Source organism: Podarcis bocagei (assembly GCF_964188305.1).
Source record: "Podarcis bocagei genome assembly, chromosome: 13".
Taxonomy (NCBI): Eukaryota; Metazoa; Chordata; class Lepidosauria; order Squamata; family Lacertidae; genus Podarcis; species Podarcis bocagei.
The window spans coordinates 56955559-56976863 of NC_138138.1; the positions used below are offsets into that span (position 1 = coordinate 56955559).

General features: G+C 50.3%; 1 protein-coding gene across 2 annotated transcripts; it reads left to right on the forward strand.

The window, feature by feature from the left end:
* Positions 1-620: 620 nt before the first annotated feature.
* Positions 621-21040, forward strand: TAF6 (TATA-box binding protein associated factor 6). 2 transcript variants are annotated; one of them, XM_081167862.1, is made up of 14 exons: positions 621-760; positions 3518-3692; positions 5229-5315; positions 6514-6667; positions 8246-8302; positions 9047-9166; positions 10228-10370; positions 11937-12014; positions 14182-14283; positions 15997-16179; positions 17720-17794; positions 17884-18009; positions 18856-19029; positions 20073-21040. In XM_081167862.1, exons 2-14 carry the CDS (start codon positions 3537-3539, stop codon positions 20664-20666), a joined length of 2049 nt encoding a protein of 682 aa, XP_081023988.1. In that variant the 5' UTR covers positions 621-760; positions 3518-3536; the 3' UTR covers positions 20667-21040. The 2 variants fall into 2 exon arrangements, with proteins under 2 accessions (XP_081023988.1, XP_081023989.1); XM_081167863.1 differs by lacking the exon at positions 621-760 and having other exon boundaries at positions 3446-3692.
* Positions 21041-21305: the final 265 nt, after the last annotated feature.

Sequence of the window (21305 nt, forward strand, 5' to 3'; positions counted from 1 at the left end):
GAACGGGGCCTTCTCTGTGGTGGCTCCCCGTCTGTGGGCTGCTGCTCTCCCCAGGGAGGCCCCCCTGGCGCCTTCCTTCCCCTCCCACCAGGCCTGGGCTGACCCGCCTGCCTCTCTCTCTCTCTGGCTCTTGCTCCTTACGCATTCCCCCCCCCCTTTTTATACCGTAAACCACCCTGGAGAGAGGCAGGGGAGTTTAAGAAATAAACAATTTATTCATACCTGTCAAACCACCTTTAACAAAGAAAAACAAAACCGAGAACCGCTAGAAAAATACGAAAATTGGGGGGAAAAAGCAATTAAATTGCAAACACTGACAGAAGTAAATACACCTGTAGACTGTTTTTTTCTATTTCCCACCTCGTGACGTCACGTCCGCCGCACGCACCGGAAGTATGCGCGCTCACGCAGGCGCCGCTCTAGCACCTCCTCCTCTGTGCTCTTGCCGCAGCGTCTTCCTCCGCCAATCCTGAGAGGAGGAGGAGTGCGCATGCGCAAGTGGATAAAAAGACTACCCCCACCAACCAGGCGCCGAGGCGAGGAAGGAAGCTCCGCCCACCTCCTCCTCCTCCTGCAGCGGCGCCCTTTGAGCACTTCCGGTCGGGGCTGTGGGCGGGGCTTGTGTCTCCCCGTCGCGGGGCAGGGGCGCCGTCGGATGACGCCGCCTGGGTCGGGCTACCGTATATGCGGATGTAGGGGCGCCGCCCGGAGGCGGCTGTTACCGTATTTGCGGCCGTGGCCAGAGAAGCCTCCTCCGGCGGTAAGTGGCGCGCCGCCGGCTGCGCTCTGCACATGCCCCGGGGGCCGCTCCTCCGGGGCGAGCTGCTTCCTGCATGGCAGGGGGGGGGCTGGACTAGATGGCCCCTGGGGGTCCCTCCTCGGTCCCCCGGGCAGCTGGGCGCCGCGTCCTCCTGTCTGGCCGCTCGGCCGTTCCTTCTCCCCCCGGGGGTCCCGGGCACCGAGAGGCTGAGCCCCCCGCCTCTCCGTCCGGCTCCCTGGCGAGTCCGGCAGCTCGGGGGGCGGGAAGGGGCCGGGGCGCCGGGGTGACATCCCGCTGCATTTGCCCTCCTCGTTTCCCGCTGCTAGGCTGCTGCTATTCCGCCCCCCGAAGGAGCCCAGGGTGGCAAGCCACTTCGCAGGGCAGGGGGACCTCGGGTTACGGACCCTTCAGGTTACAGACTCCGCTAACCCAGAAATAGTGCTTCAGGTTAAGAACTTTGCTTCAGGAGGAGAACAGAAATCGTGTGGCAGCAGCAGGAGGCCCCATTAGCTAAAGTGGTGCTTCAGGTTAAGAACAGTTTCAGGTTAAGAACAGACCTCCGGAACGAATTAAGTACTTAACCCGAGGTACCACTGTAATAATAATAATAATAATAATAATAATAATAATAATAATAATAATAATAATAATATTTTATTTATATCCTGCCCTCCCCAGCCGAAGCTGGGCTCAGAGCGGCTAACAACAGTAAAAATAACACCAGCCCTTCTCAGCATACCTTTCAGCTTGTCAGTACAGTGGTACCTCGGGTTACATACGCTTCAGGTTACAGACTCCGCGAACCCAGAAATAGTACCTCAGGTTAAGAACTTTGCTTCAGGATGAGAACAGAAATCGGGCTCCAGCGGCACAGCGGCAGCGGGAGGCCCTATTAGCTAAAGTGGTGCTTCAGGTTGAGAACAGTTTCAGGTTAAGTATGGACCTCTGGAACAAATTAAGTATGTAACCAGAGGTACCACTGTAATAGTTTAAAAACCGTAAAAGCACTGGTTTCTGGGTTGCCTGGAAGAGCATCATTCAGCCATCTTTAGATTTCCTTCCAAAAGTCCCTAATAATAATACAGTGGTACCTCAGGTTACAGACGCTTCAGGTTACAGACTCCGCTAACCCAGAAATAGTATCTCGGGTTAAGAACTTTGCTTCAGGGTGAGAACAGAAATCGTGCTCTGGCGGCGCAGCAGCAGCGGGAAGCCCCATTAGCTTAAGTGGTGCTTCAGGTTAAGAACAGTTTCAGGTTAAGAATGGACCTCCAGAACAAATTAAGTATGTAACCAGAGGTACCACTGTAATAATTTATTATTCATACCCTGCCCATCTCACTAGGTTTCCCAACAGAATCTCAAAAACATGATAAAACGTCAAACATTAAAAACTTCCCTAACAGGGCTGCCTAGTGAGGGAGAGATTGTGGGCAAGTACAGTGGACGCTCAGGTTGTGAACATGATCCATGCAGGATGCACGTTCGCAACCCACAGCGTCCACAACCCGCAGCAGCGCGTCTGCACACACGCGGGTTGGGATTTGGTGCTTCTGTTGCAAGTAAATTTTTATTCAGAATTTGTAAAAGAAAAAAGAAAAAAGGACAAACAAATACAAAAATAAACATTTTAACATAAATTATTCATCCTATTTTCATGCTATACAAAAAGTAAGCGTACAATCATACAAAAAAATAATATAAACATTAGGCTCTACTTAGCCTTTGACTTCCCTTCACCCTTTTGGTAAGTATCAAATAAATCCCGGGTTGCGTAATTAGTTTATTAAAGTTTATAATTATTAGCTGATAAAGTTTTTCTAATACCGCCAGTTCCTCCTATATATCTGTTCCAATATATTTCCAAAATTTACTCCAATTTTTTTGAAATTTCTGGTCGTCTTGGTCTCGTATTCTGCCTGTTAATCTATCTAGCTCGGCATAGTTAATCATTTTGACCTGCCAGTCACTTACGTTAGGTATAGTTTCTGTTTTCCAGTTTTGTGCCAGCATAATTCTTGCGGCTGTGGTGGCATAGAGAAATATTTTTTTATCTTCATTTTTTATTTCCTTACCCATAATTCCCAGCAAAAAGGCCTCAGGTCTTTTGGGAAAAGTATATTTAAAAACTTTTTTAAGTTCATTATAAATTGCTTCCCCAAAAACCTTCACCTTGTTGCATTGCCACCGCAAGGGATTTGGTGCTTCTGCGCATGCGCAGAGCGTGATTTATCGCTTCTGCACATGCGCGGCCGCCGAAACCCGGAAGTGACCCATTCCAGTACTTCTGGGTCTCGGCGGTCCACAACCCACAAAAAACGCAACCTGAAGCGTCTGTAACCCGAGGTATGACTACATTGTAGTTCAGCATTGGGGGTCTCTGGCCTGCAAAGCGTAAAACTACTTCCATTTGTTACCCAGATTACCATCTCCATATCTTCTTGGCTTTCCTCAGCTGCCTCTGTTTCTTTTCCGTGCTCCAAAAAATAATGAGTTCACAGGTTTTGTTATGTCGGTTTTGTTTCTTAGCATGTACTTCTTACGTGTCCACAGAAATCTCCATGAAAATCAGTTGGCAAAGCAATAATAGCGGGGAACGCAGCAATACGTCTCCAGGGAGGGCGTTACGCCAACGGGGAGCCACCACCAAAAAGGCTTCGCTATGGGTTGGCCAATGTTGGGGGTTGAGGCAGAAGGCTGCCTGGAGTGAGGGATGCCGGTGACCAGAGCAGATCTTTGTGGTCTTTCCACCCGCAGGGGCAGCCATTGAGCCAAGATGGCGGAAGAGAAGAAGATGAAGTTGAGCAACATGCAGCTGCCCACCGAGTCCATGAAGGTCATGGCCGAGTCGATGGGCATTGGGCAGGTCCCTGAGGAGACCTGCCAGATGCTGGCAGACGAAGTCAGCTATCGCATCAAGGAGATTGCTCAGGTCGGTACTTCTTCCCGCAGCACGGAGTTCAACTGCGGAACTCCCTTCCACAGGAGGCAAGACTGGCCACCAACTCAGATAGCTTTATAATAATAATAATAATAATAATTTATACCCTGCCCTTCCCAGCCAAGACTGGGCTCAGGGCGGCTAACAACCGATTGATTGAAATACAACTTAAAAACAAGATTAAAATACAACATTAAAACATTAAAATGCAGCCTCATTTCAATAGAAACTCAAATCAAAAACTTTTTGGGGATGAAAACATCAGGTCTTCACCAAGGCTAGCTTTGAAAGAGGATGAGCAAACAAACAAACCCCTGTGCTGCAAAATATGAATCAGCAATATCAGAAGCAAGACGATGGCCAGAAACAATTACAATGTGGAAAACTTTATGGAATAATTCAAAACATCAAAACTAGGAAACTGAAGTCTCTGCAAGTCCTGTTTCGTTGAATTCTTCATCATGCATGAGCCCTGTTCCGGAGTATTTTTCATTCTCATGTATATTATATCTATTCGAAAAAAAGATTGTTTAATGAAGAAATTACATATCTTTCTACTTACGAGTGTTGAACTAATTGGCTGATGAAGAATTCAACAAAACATGTCAAAATATTGTTCTAAAAATGACATGTTAATAGGCTTAGAGTAAAAAATGTAAGCAATAACAAAACCAATAAAGAAAGAAGGAAAAATCAGAATTTAACAAAAATAACTTATTATAGAATGCAAGGGGGGAAAGGTAGAAAGAAATATAAAGAAGTCAAATTGCTGTGGAGGGAAGTAGAGGACGGGGGGGGGTTATAATTAAGTGTATAACTATGCAACTGTTGTAATCTAGGATTTATATTTTATGTGAGGGAATCATTGGGAATTTTGGTTATTATGTATATATGTTAAGTTGCAATAAAGATCTTTGAAAATTTAAAAAAGAATTCAACGAAGAAGTAGTTGTTATCCGTAAACACCGTTGCAGAGTTCAGAGTTGGACATCAGAATCGGACATTTGCTGATTATAGAAAGCTGTTCACAGCTTGCTTTCCGCCGGGTAAAGTCTGGCACCGTGATTCATTGAAGGACTTGCAGAGACTTTCAGAGACTTCAGCTTGTTAGTTTGGATGTTTGGAATTATTCCCTAAAGTTTTTCACATTGTGATTGTTTCTGGCCACCGTGTTGCTTTTGAAAGGTGACAGAGAAGAGGGCTTTGAAGAGCTACCAGCCACGATGGCTACGCTCTGACGCCAAGTTTGGAGGCAGTAAATGCTCTTCTCATGCTCACGTAGAGATTCGGGGGACCCCAAAGGTTTGTGGGGCTGTGCGATTCATCTCCGCTCACCCTGCTTGACTTCCAACTGTGCAGGGCCCAGAAAGCGTCAGTGTGACATCGGTTGATTGGCAGGCGGTTGCCCTGCAGGGTTTGGGGAGGTGGGGAGGTAGGGGAAGAGGGAGCTTTGGCCTCCCCTCTTTGAGGCGCACCCAACCCTTTGCCCGGTCTCTCTTTTTCCCTCTGCGACTTCCACCCTCTCAGGATGCCTTGAAGTTCATGCGGATGGGCAAACGCCGGACCCTCACGACGGGGGACATCGACTTGGCCCTAAAATTGAAGAATGTGGAGGTGAGTGTTGGGGTGGGGGCGGGCAATTTCGGCAGGGCTGGGGGTGTTTGTGTGGAAGCAGAGCCATCTTCTTGAGCTGCGTGTTCCTGCGTTGTAGAGGGTTGGACTAGATGACCTGTGGGGGTCCCTTCCAACTGTGATTGTGTGTTCATTGCTGCCTCAGAGAAATTGGCATAGTGGCTAAGGGGGTTATTATTAAACATACAGGTGAAACTTGAAAAATTAGAATACCGTGGGAAAGTTGATATATTTCAGTAATTAAGCTTAAAAGGTGAAATATATTAAATAAATTAAATATATTAAATATATTTAAATAGCTTAAATATATTAAAACTAATATACGAGATAGATTCGTGACATGCAAAGTGAGATACATCAAGCCTATATTTGTTATAATTGTGATGATCATGGCGTACAGCTGATGGAAACCCCAAATTAACAATCTCAGAAAATTAGAATATTGTGAAAAGGGGCAGTAGCTATTCAATCCATAACCCCTGCAATGGGTTCCTGAGCCTTTAAATGGTCTCTCCGTCTGGTTCAGTAGGAAGCACAATCATGGGGAAGACTGCTGACCTGACAGTTGTGCAGAAAGCCATCCTTGAGACCCTCCATAAGGAGGGAAAGCCTCAAAAGGTAATTTTCCACAATATTCTAATTTTTCGAGTTTCCATCGCAGCCACGTGGGTGCCAAATTCCTTACATTTGGCGGCATCTGTAAACGGACGAGACCCTTTTGTTTATTTCACTGCCTCTTTCGTTGTGTCAGTTGTGTTTTCGTGCCCCATGTACAATTGCGTCCGTTTCATTCTCCCCAGATTTTGACCCTGTTCTCAAAAGCTCCTTGTGTTGAACTTAACAGTACTTTCCCATCATTATTTGCTTTTTCTCCTGGTCCGTGTCATAGGAAAGAACTAAAAATAAATGAGCGATCCTAGATTCATAGAATTGCAAAGCTGGGAGGGACTCTGAGGGTCATCTAGTCCAACCCCCTGCAGTGCAGGAATATTTTGCCTAACGTGGTGCTTGAACCCTCGACCCTGAGATTGAGAGTCTCCTGCTCTACCAGCTAAGTCGGGGCTGGGTGCCAGGCGGCATTTTGAGTTGGATTCAGGGAGGGAGGCAGCAGGGCCTTATCCGGGGCGACCCCTTTTGGGGACAGTCCTTGAACCACTTTCTTCCTCTGTTTCCGCCACAGCCGCTCTACGGCTTCCATGCCCAGGAGTTCATCCCCTTCCGCTATGCCAGCGGCGGGGGGCGCGAGCTGCACTTCTACGAGGAGAAAGAGGTGGACCTGAGCGACATCATCAACACCCCCTTGCCTCGCGTGCCCCTCGACGTCTGCCTCAAAGGTGAGGGGCGGGTGGGAGCCCAGGGGCCGTGTGGCGCTCAGGTCCAGGGTGGGCTCGGAGAAGGTGGGTGCCTTCTGCTGGCAAAGCAGCGTTCATGCAGGAGGAGAGGGCGATGGAGGGCAAGCAGCCACAAGGTTTTAGTGTTGTATTTTAATCTTGTTTTTATTATTGGTTGTTAGCCGCCCTGAGCCCAGCCTTGGCTGGGGAGGGCGGGGTATAAATAAAACTTATTATTATTATTATTATTATTATTATTATTATTATTATTAATGGCTACTCACTGCCCTCCACTGTAGTGATCAGGCGGGATGGCTAGGAGGAATTACAGTGGTGCCTTGCAAGACGAAAAGAATCCGTTCTGTGATTCTCTTCGTCTAGCGGTTTTTTCGTCTTGCGAAGCAAGCCCATTGACGGATTAGCGGATTAGCGCTATTAGCGGCTTTTAGCGGCTTATCTGCTGACCGGATCAGCTGATAAGCGGCTTAGCGGCTTAGAAAAGGGGGGGGGGAGAAAAAAACCAGCAGGAACTCGCAAGACATTTTCGTCTTGTGAAGCAAGCCCATAGGAAATTCGTTTTGCGAAGCACCTCCAAAACAGAAAACTCTTTCGTCTAGCGAGTTTTCCGTCTTGCGAGGCATTCGTCTTGCGGGGCACCACTGTATAAAAAATATGGAGCAAGCCATTTGTGCCAGCAATGAAAGCATTGACTGGGTTTGAGCCATTCTGAGAAGATTTCTGATCAATCCACGCCTCTGCATCCCTGTCCAATTTCTCTTGCTTGGCAAGTCACATACACAGACCAGTGGCTTCACCGGGCGTCCTCCGTACATGAAGATAGTAGGTTACTTTGATGTAGTAGTTACTGTATTTTTTGCTCTATAAGACTCACCTTTTCCCTCCTTAAAAGTAAGGGGGAATGTGTGCGCGTCTTATGGAGCGAATGCAGGCTGCGCAGCTATCCCAGAAGCCAGAACAGCAAGAGGGATTGCTGCTTTCACTGCACAGCGATCACTCTTGCTGTTCCGGCTTCTGGGATTCAGAATATTTTTTTTCTTGTTTTCCTTCTCCAAAAACTGGCTGCGTCTTGTGGTCTGGTGCGTCTTATAGAGTGAAAAATACACTAGATCTTAAGGGCCAGGAAGAGAGTTCACAAGGATACGGCCATCCTTGTTATTATAATCCTTGTTGTTATTCATGTTTTTATACTGTATTTTATGCTGCTTTTATAATTAAGTGTTTTAAATTTGTTGCTAGCTGCCCTGAGCCCAGTTTTTGAACCAGGAAGGGCAGGGTAGAAATAAATTTTATTATCATTATTATTCTTGACCCTTGGCAGTCCTTTCTGGCCCGGGTGTGAGGGACCTTAGAATTGTAGACTTCGAAAGTACCCCAAAGGTCATCCAGCCCAACCCCCTGCAATGCAGGGATCTTTGAAGAGGTGTTTTCCAAGCGTCTAGGAGAAGCGACTCTTGAGATCCGCGCTGGGATCCTCAAGCTTGTGGGTCGGCAGCTGAGCAAAAGCGTGCAGAGGTTTGCCTCTCTCTTTGTCTCTGAGGTTTCTTTTCCCTTCTCTCGTAGCCCACTGGTTGAGCATCGAGGGGGTCCAGCCCGCCATCCCGGAAAACCCACCCCCAGGTGAGTCGCCTGCTTTGGTTGATGCCGTGAATCTGATGGGGCACTTTCTTTTTTTAAAAAAATCATTTTTATTAAGTTTTCCACTTTAACAATCCAATCCAATCACATTAAATATTCCAAGTTATACATATTGTGATGAATATAGGGGTTGCTCGTGCGTAAGTTGCTGCCACTCCTGGCTAGGTTGCCTAGTTAAACCTTTTCTGTCTGGACAGCCCTTCACTTCGTGGCTGCCTCAGTCGCTAGCAGAATCCGTCAGTGGGCGTTTCTTAAACCTTTTCCAGCATAAAAGCTGTTTGACGCCAAGTCTCCTCCTACTCTCCCTGCGCAGAAGTCTTCTGCGCAGGGAGGGTGTGGGTAGCGGAGGACCCGTGCTCTCCCTGCTGGTGTCCGGCGAGGAGTCCTGGAGCCCTCTCGCCGATTCCCCCATCTGCCCCCCTTTATCCCTGGTGTTGCACTGATTTCCTTCCCCAGCTGATGAGCTGCCTCTCTCCCTGCTGGGTCCCTCTCCAGCATCACTTGGGAGCCTTCCCTCCGCCTCTGGCTCCGATGTCAGTTCCCTGACACATATACATATCCAATAATCCAATTATTCTGCCAAATTATATTTTTTTTAATGGGACTTCCCATGTTAGGAGTGTTCTCTCTGTTTGGTGCACGTTAGGAAGTCAATAAACGAAACTTCATTTACACAAAGAAGAAGCAGACCCTAACCTCAATCCATCCTTTCCCCTTCCTCTCCAGCCCCGAAGGAGCAGCAGAAAACAGAGGCCACCGAACCCCTCAAGGCAACGAAACCAGGACAGGAGGAGGACGGCGCCCTCAGGGGCAAAGGGCAGACCACCGCGGCCCCCGATGGCAAAGGTCAGGCAGGGCAGCAGTGCTCTGTATTTTGATAAATGTTTGCCCATTTATTTTTTTGATGGAGTTACCAGCTTGGTGGATCAGGGGAACGCTGTGAATGTAGTATATCTTGATTTCAGGAAGGCTCTTGTCACAGTCCCCCGTGATATTCTTGCAGAGAAGCTGGTAAAATGTGGACTGGGCAAGGCACCGTAGTTTTCACTCCATAAGACACACTTTTTTCTTCCTAAAAAGTAAGGGGAAATGTCTGTGCATCATATGGAGCGAATGCGTGGTCCCTGGAGCCAAATTGCCCAGGGGTGAAAAGCAGATCATGCTCTCTTTTTTTGAAAGAGGGAAGTGGGTGTTGAAAGGAAGCAGCTGATCGGCAAGCGATCGGGGAGGGAGATAAGGGACGCTAGAGATAAAGGAGGCTGCCTGGGAGGGGGGAGGTAAAGACAGCAAACTTGCAAGGAGGGAATACAGGAAGATTAAAGCAAGGAGGAGAGAAATTAGAAGAAAAGGGGGAGCAAAAAACTGCTCCAGCTAAGGGAAAGACACTAAGGCAAACAAGAGGGAAAGGAGTGTTGAAAGGAAGCATCTGATCGGGAGAGAAATAAGGGACACTAGTGGAGGCTGCCTGGGAGGGGGGAGGTAAAAGTCACCCCAAATTCACCATCAGATCACATAGCATGTCCATGGCTACAGCCTGTACCCAAAAAATCACGCATCCACTGTTGCCTGGGACCGCAGTGGCGCAAAAACCTGGTTACAAAGCACAGATCCACATGGATCCGCAGGATTTTAAAGACTTTCAGAGACTTTGAGTCTAAGAGTTCATTTTGAACTTGTTATTGTTTGAAGGAATTCTGTAAAGATTGCCTATTACGTATGGATATGGTTGTCGTGTTGCCTAAACTTTGTTGACCTGCGTAAGGAAGCTGGAGGGGTCAGCCAGATGGAGACATCCGTTGTCAACCAACCTGGCGCCCACAGATCTCCAGCTGGTCAATTGGACCTCCGCCAGCCGCCAAACCCTTTGCTGCCCCTCCGTGACCCTGCCTTCCTTCCCTCCCTGCCAGGCAAAGAGAAGAAAGGCCCCCTTTTGGAGGGAGCCCCCCTGAAGCTGAAGCCCCGGAGCATCCATGAGCTCTCTGTGGAGCAGCAGCTGTACTACAAGGAGATCACGGAGGCCTGCGTGGGCTCCTGCGAGGCAAAGCGGGCGGTGAGAAACCGTGGAAGGGAACCCCCGAGATCCTCTAGTCCAGCCCCCTGCACAAGGCAGCAGTCGCAGGAGTTGGGGACCTGCTCCTGCCCAGAGGAAAGCCGGCTCTGAATCAGCTGGCTTAGGGCACAGGAAGAGCCTGGCAGCAGGATCAGGCCAGCGGTTGCCCATCTGGCCCAGAACCCTCTTCTTGCAGTGGCCAGCCAGGTGCCCGTTATAGGAAACAGGCAGCAGGATCTGAGCACGCGCAGCCTCTCCTCTCCTGTTGTTGCCAGCAACTGGGATTCAGAGTGTCTGCTGTTGTGGCAGAGCCCTCGCTCCTTCATTAATTTGCCTAATCCTCTTTTAAAGCCAGGTTGGTGGCTGTCCCAGCCTGCTGTGGCAGGGAGTTCCACAGCTTAAACCTGCGCTGCAACAATAACAACAACAACAATAATAATAATTAATAATAATAAATTTATTTATACCCCGCCCATCTGGCTGGGCTTCCCCAGCCACTCTGGGTGGCTTCCAACAGAATATTAAAATACGGTAATACATCAAACATTAAAAGCTTCCCTAAAGAGGGCTGCCTTCAGATGTCTTCTAAAAGTCTGGTGGTTGTTTTTCTCTTTGATGTCTGGTGGGAGGGCGTTCCACAGGGCGGGTGCCACCTCCGAGAAGGCCCTCTGCCTGGTTCCCTGTAACTTGGCTTCTCGCAATGAAGGAACTGCCAGAAGGCCCTCGGCACTGGACCTCAGTGTTCAGGCTGAATGATGGGGATGGAGACGCTCCTTCAGGTCTACTGGGCCTTTGAGGCCGTTTAGGGCTTTCAAGGTCAACACCAACACTTTGAATTGTGCTTAGAAAGGTACTGGGAGCCAATGCAGGTCTTTCAAGAAGTGCTTTTATTTGTCCTGAATCTTCTTAGCTCTCCCTCCATCACCGCAGTGCCTTGGACAAGGGACAGTGAGGGGCTTGTGTGGCCAGTTTATACAGTAGTACCTCTTTGTGAGTCCGCCCCACTTAGCATCCATTTCGTGGAACGTCTGCAGCAAACCTGGAAGTACCAGGATGGGTTACTTCTGGGTTTGCCGCTCGCGCAAAATAGCACTTTGTCGAGCGTCCAGTTCTCCTGAACGGATCCCGGACTCAAAACAAGGTGCCACTTTAATCCCACCCTGGAGCCCTCCTGCTGGTGACTTGGACTACAATACCCAGCAGCCAGTATTCCCAGCGCTGATGCATCATGGGAAGTGGAGCCCAACACTTTTCGAGGCCGGTGGCTGGAAACCACAGGAAAGGAGACTATTGCTCTGTGGCTCGGATCCTGCTTGTGGAGTTCCTTTTGGGGTGTCTGGTTATGAGACCAGGATGCTGGCCAAGTTTCCTATGATTCCCACATGGAGCCTCCATGGACAAAGCCAGTCTACCTCAGAATGGCAGAGAACAAGAGCGGGAGGAGGCCGCTGCCCTCGCATCCTCCTTGGGGGCGTTGGGTCGGCCACTGTGAGAACAGGATGCCAGTGGCCTGATCCAGCTGCAACGCCCTCCCTGATTCCTGACGTTCTGCCTTTTTTTCTGCAGGAGGCTCTTCAGAGCATCGCCACAGACCCCGGCCTCTACCAGATGCTTCCTCGCTTCAGCACGTTCATCTCCGAAGGGGTAAGGGGTTTGTGTGCAAAGGGCGGGGAGGATTTTAGAAAAGTCTTTCAAAACCAGATGAAAACTCGCACCCGCTTCCTAAGCATCCAGACAGGCTTGCCTAGGCGAAGCATGTTCTCAGTAGGCGCCGAAAAGAGTACAGCGAGGGTGCCTTTGCGTGATGTCAAGAGGCAGGGAGTTCCAGAGTCCAGGCGCCGCCACACTAAACGATCGAGTTCTTGCAAATGTGGAATGGGTGTTGCACGGCACCTGTGGCAGTGCCCCTCCTGCTGTTGAGTTGGGCGCATGTGGAGTTAGGCGATCATGCAGGTAAATGGGTCTCGAGCTTTTTAAGGGCTTTGTATCCTGATAGTGAGGGAGGTGGGTTAAACCACACAGCCTAGGACTTGCCGATCAGAAGGTTGGCGGTTCAAATCCCCGCGATGGGGTGAGCTCCTGTTGCTCGGCCCCTGCTCCTGCCAACCTAGCAGTTCGAAAGCACACCAGTGCAAGTAGATAAATAGGTACCACTCCAGCGGGAAGGTAAACGGCATTTCCGTGCGCTGCTCTGGTTCTCCAGAAGCGGCTTAGTCCTGCTGGCCACATGACCCAGGAGCTGTACGCCGGCTCCCTCGGCCAATAAAGCGAGATGAGCGCCGCAACCCCAGAGTCGGCCATGACTGAACCTAATGGTCAGGGGTCCCTTTACCTTTTATCCTGATAGTAGCAGCAGCACCTTGAACCTGGCCCTGTCTCGGATCAGACCCCTCAGCAGCAAAGGCACTCACTGCAGGCAAGGCCTCCTTGCTCCTGTCAGCAATCGTGCTGCAGCATCCCACGCCTACTGCAGCCTCCGGGTCAGGCGCGAAAGAAGCCCTGCATTCGAGGGCACATTTTATTTTTTAAAAAATTTTTTTTACTGAGTTTTTGATAATGTTATACATATGAAACAAAACCATTTCAAACATTAAAATACAAGGTTCTTTCAAACCTCCTTCCCTCCCTGCATGGGTTCCATGTTTAAATTTAAATTTGCTGCATCTTTTACCTTTACTAATCCATTATATAACCATTGTGACCATAAATAGTTCCACATTACAAGTGTCCTTACATCCCTGCCAAAGATTTTAACTGTTTACAGTGGTCTTTTAAACAAATTACAAATTTACTCCAGTCTTTAGAAAACACTTGAGCTTCCTGGTTTCGGATCTTCCCCGTCAGTTTCACCATCTCTGCCTATTCCATCAGTTTCGTCTGCCATTCTTCTTTTATTGGTACTTCTCCTTCCTTCCATCTCTGGGCTAGAAGCATTCTCGCTGCTGCCGTTGCATACATAAAAAGTCTTTTATCTTCTTTTGGAAACTCTATTATACCTAGTAAAAAGGCTTCTGGTTTTTTGACAAATGCGTTTCTAAACATTTTTTGCTCCATAAGACGCACCTAGCTTTTAGAGGAGGAAAACAAGAAAAAAAATATTCTGAATGAAACAGTGGATATATCATTTTTTTGGTTCAGGCTGAAGCCATGGACATGCTGTGTGATCTGATGGTGAATTTGGGGTGACCCAATGCAAAAATCCTGAAGATCCATGGGCTTTTACCTCCCCCCTTATCTCTCTCCCAATCCCACTGATCAGCTGTTTCCTTTCAACACTCCCTTCCCTCTTGTTTGCCTTAGTGTCTTTTCCTTAGCTGGAGAGTTTTCCCCTCCTCCTTTTCTTCTAATTTCTCTCTTTATTGCTTTAGTCTTCCTGTTTTCTCCCCTTTGCAAGTTTGCTGTCTTTACCTTCCCCCTCCCAGGCAGCCTCCTTTATCTCTAGCGTCCCTTATCTCCCTCCCAATCGGCAAGCGATCAGCAGCTTTGTTTCAACACCCACTTCCCTCTTTCAAAAAAAAGAGAGCATGATCTGCTTTTTGCCCCTGGGCAATTCAGCTCCAGGGACCACGCATTCGCTCTGTAAGATGCACAGACATTTCCCCTTACTTTTTAGGAAGAAAAAAGTGTGTCTTATGGAGCGAAAAATACGGTGTGCCATTTCCCAGAAAGCCTTTACCAATGTACATGTCCACCATATATGGAAAAAGGTGCCTAGAGGCATATCTCTGTAGCTGCCGGCTGCCTTTCCAGTCTGATCTGGAGCCCCTCACCTGAGGCCCCTGTCTCCTCATCCCTCCCTCTCTCCCTCCAGGTGCGGGTGAATGTGGTACAGAACAACCTGGCTCTGCTGATCTACCTGATGCGGATGGTGAAGGCCTTGATGGACAACCCCACCCTCTACCTGGAGAAATACGTGAGCCCCCCCCCTCTCTCTCTCAGGGATGGAGAGACCATTAAGCAAAATAAGCCCGTTCTTAGGGCATCAGAGTAAGCGGGGGGAACCACAGACAGGGTCCATGGGCCACGTGGTGCCGCTGAACCAGGTTCCCCTGGGGGGGCGGGGGCGAAGAAGGCTGAACTTTATAAAATAAGTGTAGAAGATATCGAGCATGCCTCATCCAAACACTCTGGTATACAGTAGTACTTTAAGAACTTAATCCGTTCTAGAAGTAGGTGTTTTGGTTTGTGAACTTTGCCTTGGAAGCAGAACATGTTCCGCTTCCTGTTGAGTGTGTTCCATTTGTAAATAGAGTCCCCCGCTGCTATGGGAAAGCATGCCTTGGTTTAAGAACGCTTTGGTTTAAGCGTGCTTTCCCATTGCAGCCGGGGACTCTATTTACAAATGGGACACACTCAACAGGAAGCGGAACATGTTCTTATTCCAAGGCAAAGTTCACAAACCAAAACACCTACTTCCGGGTTTGCAGCGTTCTTAATCCAAGCTGTTCATAAACTAAGCTGTTCTTAAACCAAGGTACCACTGTATTTGCCTTGGTGTATTTTTAACAAGAACGGTCACAAATGGCTGAGCGTTCCTTTTCTCAGCTAGAAGTCCCAGCAGAGCAACTAGGCAAGCCAGACGCCTGTTCTCGACAAAGTACAGAAGCAGGTGTGTTACGTAAGATTAGTTTTGAGGATCCGATCAAGGTGAAAATTACCCTAACCCACACATTCTTTTATAAGCAGTCGTTAACAGTCTTCCACAGGTTTACCACACCCATTGAGTCAATCCCCCATCTCCCACTACCCTTCTGAGAAAAACCCCACCCCACCTTCCCACTATATATAAGAGTCTGGTGACTTCTGTTTCAGTGTATCTGAAGCATGCACACGGAAGCTTAGACCCAGAACAAACTTCGTTGGTCCATAAGGTGCTACTGGACAATTTGTTTAAGCTTTTTCATTCTTTTATAAATTATAGTTATTATCTGAATAAATACAAAATTTAGCAGGCTATTAATATGTATGTATCAACTCGTTCCAGATAATCGCCATACAGTGGTACCTCTGGATGCGAACAGGATCCGTTCCGGAGCCCCATTCGCATCCTAAGTAGAACGTAAGACGCATCTGCGCGGGTCACGTTTTGCCCCTTCTGCGCATGTGCGTGACGTCATTTTGAGCGTCTCTGCGTGTGCGAGCGGCGAAACCCGGAAGTAACGCGCTCCGTTACTTCTGGGTTGCTGCGGAGAGTAACTTGAAAACACTCAACCTGAAGCACATTTAACCCGAGGTATGACTGTGTTGGTCGAAATAAAGTCTCGTGTCTGCAAGCAGCTCGGTTTTTTATTATCCTTTGAATTAGGTATATACAGGGGCACCAAAATCTTTTTGAGTGCAAAAGGTCTTAATCCAGCCCTGCTCTCTCTGGGGGGCTGGGGGCCACTGGGCAGGTGGGTGACGGGGAGACACCCAAGGGAGTCTCTCCCAGCTCCCTTTGTGGCACAACCGCAACACAAGCAGCCTCATCTTGCTGCTAGCGGGTCTTAGTCTTGTACTGAAACAGCCCTTCCTCTTCCTCGTCCAGCCCGGGCTGGGGGGGTGTCTTGGGGGTGCCCCAAAGTGAGTCGGGAGCGGGCGCTGACCTTAACGCCATGGGCATCTTTTCTTCCCCACCCCCTGGCAGCTCCACGAACTGATCCCGGCCGTCATGACCTGCATCGTCAGCCGCCAGCTGTGTCTTCGGCCGGACGTGGACAACCACTGGGCGCTGCGGGACTTCGCCGCCCGGCTCATCGCCCAGATCTGCAAGAACTTCAGCACCACCACAAACAACATTCAGTCGCGCATCACCAAGACCTTCACCAAGGTGCATTTTAGCGCCGGAACACGCGGGCCTCCGATGGAGCTGAGCGTGGGGAGGTTGAGTTGGACTGCGGAACTCCCTGCCACCGCAGGCAGCGATGGGCACCGTCTAGGGTGGCTTTAAAAGAGGGTTGGGGGAATTCATGGAGGAGGGCAGGGTTTCGAGGGCTCCCGGTACGTTTCCGGGCACAATTCAAAGTGTTGGTGCTGAGCTTGAAAGCCCTAAACGGCCCCAAATGCCCAGTATACCTGAAGGAGCGTCTCCACCCCCATCGTCCAGCCCGGACACTGAGGTCCAGCTCCGAGGGCCTTCTGGCGGTTCCCTCGCTACGAGAAGCCCAGTTACAGGGAACCAGGCAGAGGGCCTTCTTGGTGGTGGCGCCCTCCCATCAGATGTCAAGGAGATAAAGAACTATCTGACTTTCAGAAGACATCTGAAGGCAACCCTTTTTAGGGAAGTCTTTTATGTTTTATGGTATTTTTAATATTCTGTTGGGAGTTGCCCAGAGTGGCTAGGGAGGCCCGGCCAGATGGGCGAGGTATGTCAATAATAATAATAATAATAATAATAATAATAATAGTTGTTGTTGTTGTCAGGATGGCTTTCCTTTGCCTCCCCAGTCGGGGGCAGCGATGCTTCTGAATCCCACTTGCTGGAAAACGCAGGAGGGGAGAGGGCTCTTGGGTTCGGATCCTGCTTGCAGCTTTCCTATAATAGGCAACTTTTTGGCTGCTGTAATGCTAAATGAGCCCCGTTTGGCCTGATCCACCAGCCAGGCTCTCCTCCTGTTCATATAATAAATAAAAAAAATTATTTATAACCCGCCCTCCCCAGCCAAGACCGGGCTCAGGGCGGCTAAAACCAGATATAAAAACAATTGATTAAAATACAACTTAAAAACAAGATTAAAACACAACATTAAAATGCAGCCTCATTTCAGCAGGAACTCAAAAACTTTTTGGAGGATGAAAACGTCAAGTGTTTACCAAGGCTAACTGTGCAGACTGGTCCTAAAGGTAAAGGGACCCCTGACCATTAGGTCCAGTCGTGGCCGATTCTGGGGTTGCGGTGCTCATCTCGCTTTACTGGCCGAGGGAGCCAGCGTACAGCTTCCGGGTCATGTGGCCAGTACCCATTTATCTACTTGCACTTTGAGGTGCTTTCGAACTGCTAGGTTGGCAGGAACAGGGACCGAACAACGGGAGCTCACCCCATTGCAAGGATTTGAACCGCCAACCTTCTGATCGGCAAGCCCTAGGCTCTGTGGTTTAACCCACAGCGCCACCCGCGTCCCTTCCAGACTGGTCCTACATGGGCCAGAAAAAAGCCAGGGAAGACCCCAAATAGGAGTTCCATCACAGGAAAGGAGAAAGGATAGAGGGGAAGGGGATCAAATTAGCTCCAAGCCAAAGGCCAGGCGGGACAACTCTGTCTTACAGGCCCTGCGGAAAGAAATCAGATCAAAATATGCATTTAGGGAATCCGCTCCCCTCCCCCTGACTCCTCTCTCTCTCTCTCTCTCTCTCTCTTCTTCCCCCACTAGAGCTGGGTGGACGAGAAGACCCCCTGGACCACGCGCTACGGCTCCATCGCAGGGCTGGCTGAGCTGGGGCACGACGTGAGTAGCCTCGGACCCAGCTGTGGGTACGGCAGGGGCATCCCGGGGGCAGGCGCTGGGCCTCACTCTCTCTCCTCCTGCCTCCCCAGGTGATCAAGACCCTCATCCTGCCCCGGCTTCAGGTGGAGGGGGAGAGGGTCCGCTCCGTCCTCGAGGGGCCGGTCGTCAGCAACATCGACAAGATCGGGGCCGACCACGTCCAGAGCCTCCTCTTGGTAAGGGGGCAGCTGGGGGGGTGTGGGGCTGCTGTCGAATGGTTTGCGTGCGTACAGAGAAAAAGCTGGTCCCAAGCACAGGGAGAAGCTGTGGGGAGGAAAATATAGGTCACCCATGTGGGGTAATTGATCGGCTGGAGCCCTAGGTCCAAAGTTTGGGGCTGGACAAATCTCTCCAGCAAGAGGGGAGCTCCCAGAAAAGTATTAAGGTCACAGAATCACGCAGCCCAGTGATGAAGCATGAGGAATACAGTAGAATTGGTTGGAAGGGACACCAAGGGTCATCTAGTCCAACCCGCTGCAACGCGATAATCTTTTGAACCCACAACCCTGAGATTAAGAGTCTCATGCTCGACTGACTTAGCTGCCCCCAATATAGGCAGTTGGATCCTTTAAACATCCCATTTAGTCCACTGCCCTTCTCTGCCCCTCTGGCAACGAACAGACCACACCGTTAGGAAGTTTAAATGCTTTACTTACAAACTTCAAAGGTCAGATTCATGCGTTAGTGCATGCAGCAAGGAGAAGAGCATGGGTGGGAAATTCAGAAAAATATTTCTGAGCGCATGGTCTGGGCAGTGCATCACTCTCCTCCTGTGTAACTTCCTTGCGCTTGAATCCTGCTTGTGGGCTTGCCAAGGGCATCTAGTTGGCGTCTGTGAGGGCAGGGCGGTGGAATAGGCGGGTCCCCTTTTTGCCCGACCAGCTTCTGGGCTCTTCTGCTCTTCCAATGGAACTTCCACATCCAGGGGCAGTCTTTCTCAATTCCCGGGCTCTTAGTGGCTTACGGGTGCTGGGCTTGGGTGCTTCTTCTGAAGTCTCTCCTACGTCCTCCCCCCACCGCAGAAACACTGTGCTCCGGTCCTGGCGAAGCTGCGCCCCCAGCCCGACAACCAGGAGGCCTACCGGGCGGAGTACGGGGCGCTGGGCACCCTCTTGTGCACCCACGTGGTCAAGGCTCGCGCCCAGGCCGCCATGCAGGCACAGCAGGTGAACCGGACCACCCTCACCATCACCCAGGTAAGGGGGGGCAGAACCCCCACCCCCAAGCACCCACGGGCTCCGGGTCTCTCACTGGGCGGCCCCACCCAGGGCTGCGGTTCCCCTCTCCCTTCATAATAATAATAAGTTTTATTAATTTTATTTAAATAAATTTTAAATATTTAAATTTTATTTAAAGAGGCAGCCCTGTTTAGGGAAGCTTTTAATGTTTAATAGGTTATTGTATTTTAGTGTTTTGTTGGAAGCCGCCCAGAGTGGCTGCAGAAACCATCCAGATATGCGGGGTATAAATAATAAATTATTATTATTAGGGCCTGGAACAAGGGCCTGGGGTCTGTGGTGTGCACACCTAGGATGCATTAGGAAGACTGGGTGCCATCTGTGCATGTGCAGAGTGCATTTGCCCTGCCACTGAAGGAACTCACACTCGGTAGTGGTGCCCGCCCTGTGGAACTCCCTCCCACCAGATGGGAAAAAACACCTACCAGACTTTTAGGAGACATCTGAAGGCAGCCCTGTTTAGGGAAGCCTTTCATATCTGAAGGGCTACTGTATTTTAACATTTTGTTGGAAGCCACCCAGAGTGGCTGTGGAAACCCAGCCAGATGGGCAGGGTATAAATAAAAAATTATTATTACAGTGGTACCTCGGGTTAAGTACTTAATTCGTTCCGGAGGTCCGTACTGAACCTGAAACTGATCTTAACCTGAAGCACCACTTTAGCTAATGGGGCCTCCTGCTGCTGCCACACCGCCAGAGCATGATTCCTGTTCTTATCCTGAAGCAAAGTTCTTAACCTGAAGCACTATTTCTGGGTTAGCAGAATGTGTAACCTGAAGTGTATGTAACCCGAGGCGTATGTAACCCGAGGTACTACATTATTATTATTATTATTATTATTATTATTATTATTATTATTATTATTATTCCTCCCCAGCCAAACACCAGCTATAAAACAATTGATTGAAATACAGTTTAAAAAACAAGATTAAAATGAACCTGGGAGGGAAAATCTAACCCCCCCTGTGATCCTCTCTCTGTCTCTCTCTCTCTCTCCGCAGCCTCGCCCCACGCTGACCCTGTCCCAGGCCCCCCAGGGGGGCTCCGGCAGCGCCTCGCGGGCCCCCAGCATCATCAAGATGCCCGGCTCCCTTGCCCTCCCCATGCAGACGCTGGTCTCTGCCCGGCCGGCCACCCCCACCCAGCCCTCCCCGCCGCCCACCAAGTTCATCGTCATGTCCTCCTCGGCCTCCGGGACGCCCACCTCGCAGCAGGTGATCACGCTCAGCGGGGGCCCCGCCTGCACCTCCACCTCCCCCGTCACCACCACCGTGCCCAGCACCCAGCCCCTGGTCAAGCTGGTCTCTGGCGGGCAGGCCGCCCCCAGCCCCCCCGTCTCCGGCAGCGTCCAGAAGTACATCGTGGTCTCGCTGCCCGCCGCCGCCGAGGGCAAAGGAGCGGGACCCGCCCAGCTCTCGCCCTCCTCCTCGGGGGCCGGCGGCTTGGCCCTGGCGGGGGGCATCAAACAGGAGCACGGCGAGAGCCCCCCGCCCCCCGGGAGCAGTGCCAGCACCTCGGCCGCCACCGCTTTCCTGGCCAAGGCCAACGGGGCACAGGGCTTGGTGCCAGAGTCCCCGCAGACGCCCTCCCTGTGAGGGAGGCCGGGCACGTCCCTGGATCGCAAGACGGCTGGGGGGCCGCAACACAGCACAGCACCTCCCCTTGCCCACTGCGTGCCAAGGAAGGGGGGCGACGGCGGCATCTCAGCAGCCTCTGCGTGACGTTAAGTCTATTCCCTCCGCACCTTTGGAGCAACTTGGGGGGCAGAGGAGAAGGAATCGAGACTCTGTGTTGTTTTTTCTTCCTGCGAGCAGCAGGGCCAAATTGGGGGGGTGCGTGTGTGTGTTTGTGAACGTTGGGGGGGGTGTCCCACGTTTGGTGTTGTAGAAAAGCCCCCCCTGTCCTTTCATCTGTGTCGCAGAACTGTAAATAGGTACTCTTTTAAGTTCCAATAAACTCGACTCTTCTACCTGTCTGTGAGAGTGGTGTTCGCCCTGTTCCCTTGTGGGATTCCCCCCCCCCCCAAATCTAGGACACAGTAAAAGGAACCCCCTTCCTCTTGAAAGGCCCGGGGAGATGGTGACGGCCAGCTGGGCTTGGCAAGGCAGGCCCAACTCAAAGCAGGCAGCTGTGAGTGCGGCAGGTGCAGCTCCCATCAGAGAGTCCTAGACTTGGAAGGGACCTCGAGGGTCATCCAGCCCAACCCCGAAATAATAACACAGGAATTGCAGCAC

What these genes read in the sequence shown, in the direction of transcription:
- TAF6 (XM_081167862.1), top strand. Translation starts at nt 3,537, where the DNA reads ATGGCGGAAGAGAAGAAGATGAAGTTGAGCAACATGCAGCTGCCCACC. An exon ending in TCACCAAGACCTTCACCAAG is followed by an intron (nt 16,180 to 17,719) that starts GTGCATTTTAGC and finishes TTCCCCCACTAG; the next exon opens with AGCTGGGTGGACGAGAAGAC. An exon ending in ACGTCCAGAGCCTCCTCTTG is followed by an intron (nt 18,010 to 18,855) that starts GTAAGGGGGCAG and finishes CCCCCACCGCAG; the next exon opens with AAACACTGTGCTCCGGTCCT.